We start from the raw sequence: 12,447 nt of genomic DNA on the forward strand, positions 1-12,447 counted from the left end.
TGAACTTCATTTGGGGGAATTGCCACCCTCTGCTAGAATTCCTTGTTTCCTGGAGGCTTGCAGTCTCTCTGTTCTCCACCGTTCTTCCTCACCCGAGAAGGAAGTGCGAGGGGCCGCTGCCAGGGGCTCTACCCCAGCCTGGTCCCGCCACTCCTTCACTGGCTAGAGGGGATATGGCTCTGTTCTCCAGGCCGGGGCCACATTCGTGGCATTATCTCTCTGGCAGCTAAAAAAATGGTTTTCTGGCTAGCTTGGCTCAGCAATGAAGCAGAATACTCAAGTGCTGATGTAGGTGTTCTCTTCTTATGTCTCCAAAAGGGTTAAATTTTACAACAGACATTATATTGCTACTTATCTAGACTGCGTGTGGTTTGCTTTCTAACCTCCCCATTTGACTGCCAATTTTATTTTATTTTATTTTTGGATAGGGAATTTTATCCTCTAAAAATCCATAGGTAGGAAATTGTAGATTTCTCTCCTGGAATGTTCAAACTGTGTATCTGTGAAATAGCTTAAAGCTGTTGGGTCTGTGAATCTAGGAAGCCTGGCTTGCTTGTTTTTTGATTTCCTGAACAAGAGAAAAATCACCGTTCCTCACTTCCTACTGAGGGTTAAAATTAAATACCCACAATCACTGGTGCAGGGTTTCTTTTCAGTGGTTTGAGAACCATACCTAGCAACTGTTCTATAATGTAATTGGTCTGCAGTAGTCTTGTACTATTATTTGGTAATTGAACAAGAATGATTTAGCTTTGTCTGTTTTGTACAGTGGAGTCTCCTACCATTCCCACTGTTTCCTCAGTATGCTTCTCTCACGTTTGAGTCTTCAAAAGTATAGTATTGATGTGACTGAATTTAACTCTTTTCTCTCACGTTTTTCCCTCCAGTATAGTTTATGTCTGTATATACTTTATTTTACTATCATTAATTCAGTCTTCAAATACGTATTTGCATACAAATATAATCTCTTCTGCCTAATAATAACAGCCATGCTACGCAGCCTTGTACATAAGGGATGTCAATTTATCGTTCCAGACGTAGTTAGCAACAATGGCTAGCATACAGTTATAGGAAGGGGCCGTGTTCTTGAGTAATATAGTTTCTCTGACATTTAAGAAATAAATAAAAAGAGTTCAATACATGTTTTAATGCCCAGGTGAGGTCACCAGTGCTCATTTGGATTTGTTTCCCTTAATCACATTTTTTAAGTAAAGGAGAAAAACAGAAGATTCCTGATTTTATTAGAAAGGGTGTTTTTTCGTTTTTGAATGAAAAAAATTTTCAAATGAAAAAAGTATGGTATTTCAGAAGCTTTGACACTAAGAAGTGCTAAAATATATTTTAACACCTTCTCTTTGAGAGGTTACTTTTGGCCTAATGCACTTCCATGGTCTTAAAGACTACTCAACTTATGTCACAAGGGCTTGAAACGGGTAACTTTCCATGGACATGGGGCTGCTTCGTTCTGGCATTTAACTTTTCAGTGTTTTGAAGGGAAACATCAACTGATAACTAAGAATGTTTCTTATACTCAAATCTGCATGACAGACGAATTTAAGTTGCCTCTAGTTTGAAACAAATTATCAACAGTAAAATCCACAGGGAGTTCAGTTCCCAAGCTTCAGGTCTGAGAAAAGTCCTGTGTGCATGTTGCAGCTGAGCAAAGTGGGCTTGGTTGCCCCGTTAGCATCTGAGTACGTACATTCCTTGGGTTGTTTTGGGCTCTTAATTTTCAGAGTCTAGGTCATAGTGCCATATACATTGCATGTGAGAGGTCTGTGTCAGTTGTCCTTAAGGCATTTGGAAATCTCTGACTTGGTTAGATAGTGTTGTACTTATAAGAGTATTGATAGAACTGAGAGGGGGTCATCTACACTTTGGGAAACCACATGCCCTTTTAGTAACAATATGGCTGTGAATTGGGATCAGCTATCCAGTGAGTTACTGCTCAGAGCTTAGCACGTGCACTGGGGGAAGTACAGTGGGTCAGCCTGGTCTCATTGGACTGGCTACTGATGTGGGATCCATGGCTGATCTGCACAGGTGGGCCTACGAGAAATCCTGCCACACGCAATATTGCAGTCTTTCCGTTACCGGTCAAGAGGGCCAGCACTAGAGTTTAGGTCTTTAGTCATGTTTTAAACATGAATGCATGTGGGTTAAACACATTCAAATACTCAATTCTTCTTTAAAGATCCCAGTAGTTTTTTTATACAAGACAACTTTGTAATGAACCAATCAAAGAAAAGACTAATCTAGACTGTGCTGTAGATTTGGACTTTGAACCTTAGTTGTTGCTCTCTGATTCTCATTGGGACCACCAACCTGCTAGGACCCCAAGCATATTTGCAATTTTTGTTTATCATTCTTCAAAGCTACACCTAGTAAAGAACAGTCTCCCCTTAATAAATCAGGTACGAGTACTTTATTATCAGTATTACCAAAAGGTCTAGATTCCCACAGGTGGACTCACCAGATGTTGATGTTGCCTTGGTGAAATTAAAATACCCAAACAAGAGATACAGGCATCTTAGGCACAAGCTGGGTAGTGGGTCCCTTTTCCAACGCCTATACTTCCGAATGATTCTCAGACCTCCAAAAATACTTCTCAACTGAATAGCAATCCTGTTAGGCATTCTATACAGTAACTAAAGAAAAAACAATTTGTGGCGAAAACAGTGAAGGTGAGAAAGAGAATCATGCCTAGATTTTTTTTTCTCAAATAATTCCCTAAAGTAATCTAACCTAGAATTTGCTGCTTATCAGAGGCCCTTAAAGAAAGAGTAATCACCCAGGAGCAGTTAGAGGTTTCAGATAGAGGCACCTATAGAGCTAAAACTGAAACATTACAACTTTTCTTCCCACCCACCCTCCCTCCTTTAAAAAAATTACTTTAAAATGTGATGCTCTTGCACTGAATTTTTCAGTGGGAAAAACACACTCAAAATGGTAACAGCAGTGCCACACAGCCAGAGTCCACACTCTTGTCAGTGTGGGAAATTTGGAGAAAGAGGAAAAACTTTTACTCTAATTATGTTCAAAACCTCCCTTTTCCCCTCTAGATATTCCCCCTTTGGCTGTCATATGACATAAGATGTTATTGCAGATCGTGATACATTCGTATCAGGGTTGCCTGTACTTTCCATCTGGTGCTCCAGGCACAGTGCATGGTGAGTCCCAAGGACACTCCGTCCAGGGAGGGTTGGTGAATACAGGCATATGCCTCAGCTGTCCCTTCAGTAGCTATGTCAAGGGTTAATTTTGATTAAGTTTCTTATGCTGTCAAATTACATCCTAGAGTTTTTTTTAATTTTTGAACTTTCTAAAAACATTACTCTTAAACAGGGAATGAAAAAGCAGAAGAGAAAGTATTTCTGCCTTAAAAAATTTTGTTTTCCATTGATTTGAGGGGGTAAGGGAGAGAAAGAGAAGCATCAACTAGTTATTTTAATTGTTCCGTTTAGTTGTGTGCTCATTGATTGCTTCTTCTAATATGTCTCTCATTTTTACCTCTGTCATTAATAGCTGCAAGGATGGCTCAATGGAAAGAGATAAAAATCTTTTTTTTTTCTTTTTAAGTGAGAAGCAGGGAGGTAGAGAGACAGATTCCCATATGCACCCTGACCGGGATCTACCTGGCAAGCCCCCTACTGGGGGAGGCTCTGCCCATCTGGGGCCACTGCTCCATTGCTTGGCAACTGAACCATTTTAGCGCCTGAGTGAAGGCCATGGAGCCATATTCAGTGTCCAGAGCCAACTTGCTCAAACCATTTAAGCCATGGCTGTGGGAGGAGGGGAGAGAGAGAGAGAGAGAGAGAGAAGGGGGAGCGGAAGGGATGGAGAAACAGATGGTCACTTCTGTGTGCCCTGACTGGGAATCAAACCCAGGACTTTTATAAGTGGGACCAGTGCTCTACCGCTGAGCCAGGGCTGATATACAACTCTTAAAAGAACTTAGGGACCCCAATATAGAAGTTGCCATGTAGAATTATGCCCAAAATGAAAATTAATTTTATATCAAAATAAGTCCTAAATCCACTTTCTAATTTGCATTTTATAAATTTTATTTAAAAAAAAACTGAGTCTGCTTAAAGTGGAGCCTTTATGAATTCATGGAACAGATGCTTGTGGTGTCTGCTGTGTGCCTAGCAATGTGCTGAATTAATTTGACCAGAGGAGAGGGAAGGACACGTATATTACTTACCTTTGCCCTCTAGATATTCCTTCCTACCTACTTGAAAGGAAATAGAAGTTGAAATTCTTTCAATGTCTTTTAACCGTCCAGGTCATCTTTTTATATAATCTATTCAAATAAAAGAGAAGTACTGTTACCTTGGAAGACGTAGTTGTTAGGAAACCTGTTTCATATCATTACTTAAAAGAATTTGACAAAAAACTTGGGGAGTAAGAGGAGAGTGGTAATAGAGCCTAATTTTCAAAGTTGTCAATATTAGTTCTTATATAAAAGCTGATAGGGTTCTTTTCTTTTCCAAGGGAAGAAAATGTGTCTTTGCTTATTCAGATTTTTCTAATTTTTGTCTATGATATCTTCTGGCTAATATTCCTTAACAAGTAATGTCAGGAAGGCAATAGTATTTTCATTATCTTACTTTTCCCTCACCATTGTTCTGAAGGCCATATAGAGAAACTTTAAGAATTTCCAGTTGAGGAACAGCCTTTCCAGTTTAAATCACTTCTTCCAGCCTGACGGTTTCTGTGTCATGAGCACAGAGGGGAGTGACATCTAGAGCCAGCACAGCCTCTCTGGGGTACTTGTTCTGGTTCCTGAAATGTTAGTCTGCCTATTAGGGGTGCAATTTTTAAGCTTGGATCTCATCACAAGGTCCTGTGTTCAGCTTTTCTCCATCATTAGGATAGAAGATTAGCATGCATATGATTATAAACTTAATTGTAACTTAACTAAGTTAACATCTCCATAGCCAGTTTATTAATAAAGAGTATATGTAATTGAAGCCATGTTTTAGTTTTATAGAAAGCACCACTACTTATATTTGGACTAATGTTATTATATTAATGCTTGACATTTTGTGAGGCATATATACTTAACAAAATAATATGTGCAGTATCATTCAGATTTTTGTTAAATATGTGTGAGATGGTGTTTAGGGATAGGAATAAACCTATTCCTAAACACATGGGATATAAGCCATGTAACAAAATGTTAATTATGTTTCTCTCTGGGTGATAAGACCTCTTATGCTTTTTTTAAAGTGAATATTGGTATATAATTATTCTTTTCATTCAATACTTTATAAAACATTCTACTACATCATTTTAAAGAGGGTCTAAAATATATAATTTTTAAATTTATTTACTGATTTTAGAGAGAGGCAGGGAGAGAGAGAGACAAAAACATCGATCTGTTCCTAGGTATGCCCTGACTGAGGATCAAACTAGCGACCTTTACATTTAGGGACAACGCTCTAACCAACTGAGCTTTCTGGCCAGGGCAAGACCTCTTAGACTTTTAAAAAAATATTTTTTTTTTTAGGATAGTGACAATGTAATCAATAAAAAAAAATGTATGACCCCAATATGTAGGCATACACACATATATGAACGAAAATTATGATTTGAAAGTTTTTTTAAAACAAACAACTTTCTGATAAATCCTTAGGCATCCACATCTTTGCAGAACAAGAGATATCTATTCCTCACTTTTAGAGGAAAAAGCCTCTCAGATACAGTTGTCAGAAAGTAGAGAGTAGGCCTGTAACTGTCTTCTGATTTGTGGCCTACAAAGGCATTGGACATGATACTTAATGTTATGGAAATCTTTTAAAGATAGAAAATTGGAGGGAAAAGCCCATCCGAGTTGAAATGGGTGTGTACATTGTTTTCTAGAATACTAACAAGATTTTTGTTTTGTTTTGTTTGTTTTTACTTTTGCTTTTGCTTACTGCCTATTTTTTTCCCCCAATGGAGTTGTCTTCTGGTGTATTTTATCATTCACAGTGAAATTAGCTCTTTTTCAGTTTATGAGAATAATGCAAATTCTTGCAACTTGAAGCACCTGCTTTATGGAACTAAAAATGTCAGTGAGAGCAGGGTACTGATTTTAGCTACTAAAACATCAGTATCTTGAGCATATTTAAGACAACTTTCCAGACTACCATCCCGTATATTTGTTTTGGGATACACAAAATGCACTCGCATGCTTTAACTTATTTCTTTCTAAAATAATTGAGGTTGAAGGTATTCCCATATTTGAAGTAGAAGAACAGTGGAGACTTACCCAGCATCATGAGTTAGCCAGGGTCAGAACTAGAATGAATCTACTCCATTCCTTGCTGCCTCTGCTCGTCAAGTACTTTCTAGAGGCAGAAGTTGGAAGATTGCACCTTCACACTTCTGTCTCTGTGAGCCTCCCTGCTCGTGACTGGCACAGCTCCTTCCTGTGGGACTTAACTAAGCTGGGGAAGCCATGCTACCTGGGACACCATTGACACAACAGGGCACTCTGAGTTCTGGTTTCCATGCACTCAACCCCACCCACGTGGGGAGCTCCTTGCTGCACCGGCCCTGGGCCACAGCCTCCTCTAGACACACCTTTGTCTACTTGGCCATCCCTGCCTGTCCAGAGGCCAGATGTCTCAGGGTATCTGACTCCTCATCTCTAGTCCTAACCTGTCTGCTTTTGTGTGAACTCAGAGGCTGGCTTGGAAATTAGACCTGGGGAAGTCTTAGAAAATTAGGTGACCATGCTGCCAACTCAGGCCTGAGACTGCTCCCCACTGTTTGGGGGCTCCGTTACCAGTAACCAGAGCAATAACCAGAGGTTAGATGTGCTGAAAATCGAGGGGGTGACCTCAGAGGCTTCGAGTAGTGAGGAGAGCTGCAGGACCTGTTTTCTGACCGACCCCAGAAGCAGCCAGTCATGAATTTTCCCAACAATCACCAGAACCAGTTTTAGAGGTGAGAAGGGGGAGCGGAGTGTGCTGTGCCTGGTGTGACTGGTAGCAGGCGGCCTTCCCATAATTCAGCAGGTGACCTTTTAGTTGGAGAGACCCTCTTTTGGGCAGAAGTTGTTTCTAGTGACCTCCTTTTCAAAGTAAGTTCAGGTGAGCCAGCAGCACTGTATTTTGCTGACCATTCTCTGCACCCCTTGCTACTGTGATGTCTGCATATTGACAAGGAAGGAAGTCAGTCTGAGAGGCAGTGAAGTTGTTTTCTCTCTGCCCCTGCTAGCCCAGCTGTTTTCTGGTCACTAGTGTGTGATTCAAAGCTGAGTCAGCTTAGCCCCCTTGTGAAAATGCCTGCTGTATGAATTCTTTATTTTACATGTTTCTGTTTAAAGTGGAGAGAAGGGGAGAAAAAAGATGTGTGTGTGTGTGTATTGTTAAACAAAAATTTTACCTTCTACGCTGAAAGTCTTTTTAAAAGAAAGATGTTCTTGGGCCATTGCTAGCAAGATAAAAAGACCAGGTTTGGCCCTGGCCGGTTGGCTCAGTTGTAGTGTTGGCCAGGCATGTGGAAGTCCCAGGTTCAATTCCTGGCCAGGATACAAAGGAGAGGCGCCCATTGACACCAACAGTGTATTGTTTCTCCACTCTTCCCCCTCTCCTTCCTCTTTATCTCTATCTTCCCCTCCTGCAGCCACTGCTCCATTGGAGCTAAATTGGCCCAGGTGCTGAGGATGGCTCCACGGCCTTCGCCTCAGGCACTAGAATGGCTCTGGTTGCAATGGAGCAATGCTCCAGATGAACAGAGCATCGCCCCTTGGTGGGCATGCCGGGTGGATCCCTCAGGTGCATCAGGGAGTCTATCTGACTGCCTCCCCACTTCTAAGTTTGGAAAAATACATAAAAAAGAAGACCAGGTCCTGGAACACAGAGTCTAAATCAACAGCCACGGTGCTGGGTGGGAAAGGCAACATGATTGACATCCTGGGGTTGACAGGCTTTTAAGAAAAAGACATCAAGTAGGGAAGACAAAGATGTAAGTTGTCTCGGAAGAAGTTACATTGGTTCCAGATGAAGAGGGTGGGAGAAGGTGGAGCTGGCTGGTTCTGAGTTAGGCCTGGAGTCCTTAAGAAGGAAGAGTTTGTATTGTGCCCTGGTGCTGGTGGTGGGCCATGACCAAAAAAGTCACACGTAAGCAGGAAGCAGAGGCATCTGTCCAGTCTCTCAGATAATCACAAGAATAGCCACCTGGAAGTCAATTCAGAGTTCCCACATGCAGTCTGGAAGGTGAGTGGTCTTGTTAGTTGGCCCCCAGCTATTAGCAGGTTGATTATCCCTATATCTTTCACTCATTCTCCTGCCATTATAATTTGATTTAGAGCATCTCAGAATTTTCATCTTCTCTCTCTCTTTTCATATAGTCTACTTTCATATTTCTTCATGTGTGTGTCATATACACACACAAAGAAATACGGAAGTAGAATTCTTTTATTTTTCCAGTTCATTTTTATTGAGTACCTTCTCTATTCTGGATATCAGTCTTGTCCTGTGGACAGAGATGAACAGGACAGACAAGGCCCCTTTCCTTAGGGGGAAACCAATATAGAACTGGAAAATGACTTGGTGGGCCTAGGGGAAGAGTTTGAGTGCTCAGGAAGGGCTCCCTCAGCTCCTCTATCGGCGCTACAGCCCAATCGCTGAGAGAGAGTTGCTATCCTTGTGAGGAGCTGGGGGAAGATGGTCGGTCCTGGGCCAAGGGAGCAGCAAAGCAGCACCTTCAGTCCATATGAACTTGGTGTGTCCAGAAGCCAGGCCGAAAGCCAGTGTCCTGGAGCTGGGGGACAAAGAGGGATGTGGTTCAAGATGATGTGGAGGGTTAGGGGCAGGTCGTACAGGGTCCTTGGGGAGTGGTAACATTTTTGGGTTTTATCCTGAGCACAGTAGACGCTGGGAGAGCTTTATGTAGGGGAGTGACATGATCTGGGGGTATCGCAGGACTGCAGTGAGGAGAGGAGATGTGGAGGACAGAATGGAAATGGGCAGACCAGTGAGGAGGTACTGTGACGGCTCCCCGAGAGAGGACAATGGCCTGGACCAGAGAGTGAGACAGCCACGCAGATGCTATCATGAGCAGGAATTTCTCTGACTTCCTTAGACTTTTTCACTGCAATCTGGATGGTTAATCAACTTCTAGATTTAAATAAGATGGTATTTTGAACTAGTGCATAATTCTGTGATTTCTTGCCACCATCTTTTTTTCTTCATTTTATTACTGAAATTTGGGTAATTAAGTACTGACTTTTAAAATATCTAATTTCCTTTTGGCTTACTTCTGTAATACTGAGTCTGCCTGAATATATAATCTGAATCATGGTGTTTGCCAAAAGTTACTAATTGTTGTTTGTTAAAATAGTGTCTTTCTTATTACTAAATCTTTCCTGCAGAAAATACAACCAAATATAAAAAAAAATTACCCAACCATAATCCCACTATCCAAAGAAACATTTTATTTCATTTCCTTTTAGTCTTTTTTCATGTATTTACTTCTAAATGGTTGTTATTAAGGAAGTAAATTTTGCATAAGAACTTTTCATAAGAAGTTCAGTAGTTAAGTGGCTTGCTTCATTTACTTTTCCTGACATTTTAAAAAATATTTTATTTTTCTAATTAAATATATTGGTGTGACATTGGTTAATAAGATCCTATAGGTTTCAAGTGTACATTTCTATGATGCAGGGTCTGTATATTGCATTGTGTGCCCCCCACCCAAAGTCACATTATCATCCGTCACCATATATTTGGTCCCCTTTACCCTTTACTAACCCCCTTCCCTCTGGTAACCATAGTGAGGTATGTGATCAGTTTCTTATTTTTCATCACTTGAGCTGCCGACAAGCCAGCCTCCAATTAGGTGTTTATTATGTAACTCCTATGTGCTCCGATTGCATTGTCTCTGTCTTCAGCCAGCTCTGTAATGATATCCTTTAAATGCCCATAAAGTCCAAGATTAATCCCAGGGTTTACATCATTTTCTTTCCTCACATGTTTTCTTCTGTCAGAACTATAATTGGTTAGCTTTGCCAGGGTCCACCGTTCAGATCTTCAAGTAATGTAAATTAAATACGTTAGCTTGTTAATTAATTCTTGTATTGCTTCTAGGATTTATGGTGACTTATTTCAACTTATAGTAAAGAGATTAGAAATCTCTTTCTAAAAATTTTTAAAACTAACTCAGATATTAGCAGTAAAAAGTACATTCTGGAAAACAGAAATTCTTCTTTTCATTGTGTTTGTCATGAGTGCAGGCTGAAATGTGGTGATGATTCTGGGTGATTATTTTGCAGACCTCAAAGGAAGATCTTCTGCAAGCTGATTTTGAAGGTGCTTTAAAGTTCTTCAGAGTTCAGCTTCCAAAGAGATACAGGGCAGAGGAAAATGCCAGAAGATTGATGGAGCAGGCTTGCAATATTAAGGTAATATACACGAATTTATATATAATAAATGTGGAACTTGAATGCATATTAACATGGCAAGTTATGTAAAACCTGGCCCCTATATGTTGCTGGATGTTGAATGTGTTTAAGGTAATATTGTGTGTGAACTGTTCTCCCAGACTTTGTTGTCAGGCTGATGAGCATATATTAGCTGTACCTTCTAGTCGGTGGAAATGGGCAGGTTGAGATGGTAACAATAGGAAGACAAGCATTTATTATACAGGTAAGGCTCTACCATGGGCAGCTGTGATAGTGGTTTCCATGGCAGCCGACTTAGTATTTAGCTTTTGAAATCTGTTTTAAGATTATTAAGGACAAAGCAAGACAAGCCTGCTTGGGCAGAGCTCTCCTCTCTCTAAGGGACTTGGAAAGCTCTGAGTCATGACCTGCCTACTCGCATCCCACACTTGCCAAATGACTGTGGATACATTGCTCCTTATCATATGTCTGATAAAACTAAACACATTTTATAAGATAATTTGAAATAGAAATCTCTGTCCAGAAAACTTTGATATCAAGGTGAGAGAACACATCTTTAAAAAAAATTGGCACCAATTAACTGATGTTTCTTCTTCTTTTTTTAAATTTATTATTACTATTTTTTCTGAAGTTAGAACCTGGGAGGCTGTCAGACTCCCTCATGTGCCCAAATGGGACCCACCAGGCATGCAATCATTTGTAGCAATGAGAATACATAATGCATATCAGGTATTTACATTCCGAATCATAACTGTAGCAAAATTACAGTTATGAAGTAGCCACCAAAATTATTTTTTGGATGGGGTCACTGCAACATGAGGAACTGTATTGTGGGGTCACGGCATTAGAAAGGTTGAGAACCACTGGTCTAATTCATGAGCATGATATATCTTTCAATTTATTTATATTTTCTTTAGTATTTTTCGTCAATATTTTATAGTTTTCAGTGTACAGCTCTTTCACCTCCAAATTATTTTTTTATTTTATTTATTTATTTATTTTTTCATTTTTCTGAAGCTGGAAACAGGGAGAGACAGTTAGACAGACTCCCGCATGCGCCCGACCGGGATCCACCCGGCACGCCCACCAGGGGCGACGCTCTGCCCACCAGGGGGCGATGCTCTGCCCATCCTGGGCATTGCCATGTTGTGACCAGAGCCACTCTAGCACCTGAGGCAGAGGCCACAGAGCCATCCCCAGCGCCCGGGCCATCTTTGCTCCAATGGAGCCTTGGCTGCGGGAGGGGAAGAGAGAGACAGAGAGGAAAGCGCGGCGGAGGGGTGGAGAAGCAAATGGGCGCTTCTCCTGTGTGCCCTGGCTGGGAATCGAACCCGGGTCCTCCGCACGCTAGGCCGACGCTCTACCGCTGAGCCAACCGGCCAGGGCACCTCCAAATTATTTTATTACTTTCAGTGCCATTGTAAATTTTTAAATTTCTTGTTCTTATAGTTCATGATTGGAAACACAACAGATTTTTGTGGATTGATTTTGTATCACAGGACATTAGTTTAAGCCATAGCATAGGACTGTGAGGCAGTTGTGTGGTGAAACTGAGCAAAGGTACACATCAGTAGTACAGTATTCGGGGTTCTGCTTGGACCAGAACATAGTTGTCCAACCTTAAGCTTTAAGTTTTGTGGGGTTTTTTTAACTGAGATCTGCATTTTTAAATAGCTTTTCTGTTGAGACCTTGACCATACATATATACATGGAAATACATATACATGTCTGAAGAGATGCCCTTACAATATATTGTAAGATGCCTTTACAATATATGATGCACTCTGATGTTTCTTTTTTCATTGTATTGTATTCTATTTCATTTTACACTTTTCTCCTTCCCCCAAGAAAAATACCCAAACCAAAAACCTAGTTACAGCCTATTAAATCAATTTCACGGTGACTTGCAGTTTTGAAAAAATACTGAGGCCTCTCCCACTGTTGACACCTCCCTACCCTGTCCCATTCCCAGCAGATGCCACCTGTGAGGGCGGGAGGATGTGGGGCCACTGAATAATGGCCGTGGGAGTGTGCTGAGGACGTGAGTCATC

General features: G+C 40.9%; 1 protein-coding gene across 6 annotated transcripts in view; it reads left to right on the forward strand.

Moving 5' to 3' along the window:
- Positions 1-12,447, forward strand: part of RABGAP1L (RAB GTPase activating protein 1 like) — a 551,348-nt gene that overhangs the window by 435,206 nt on the left and 103,695 nt on the right. For all 6 annotated transcript variants that reach the window (XR_010749414.1, XM_066371551.1, XM_066371553.1 and 3 more), the window contains one exon: positions 10,268-10,396. Coding sequence is in view for 5 of the 6 variants with exons in the window: in XM_066371551.1 (XP_066227648.1) it covers positions 10,268-10,396 (129 nt within the window). In the remaining variant the exon portion in view is untranslated. The remainder of the gene's footprint in view (positions 1-10,267; positions 10,397-12,447) is intronic.

The sequence above is a fragment of the Saccopteryx leptura genome, chromosome 2 (assembly GCF_036850995.1).
Source record: "Saccopteryx leptura isolate mSacLep1 chromosome 2, mSacLep1_pri_phased_curated, whole genome shotgun sequence".
In the NCBI taxonomy this organism is placed as follows: Eukaryota; Metazoa; Chordata; class Mammalia; order Chiroptera; family Emballonuridae; genus Saccopteryx; species Saccopteryx leptura.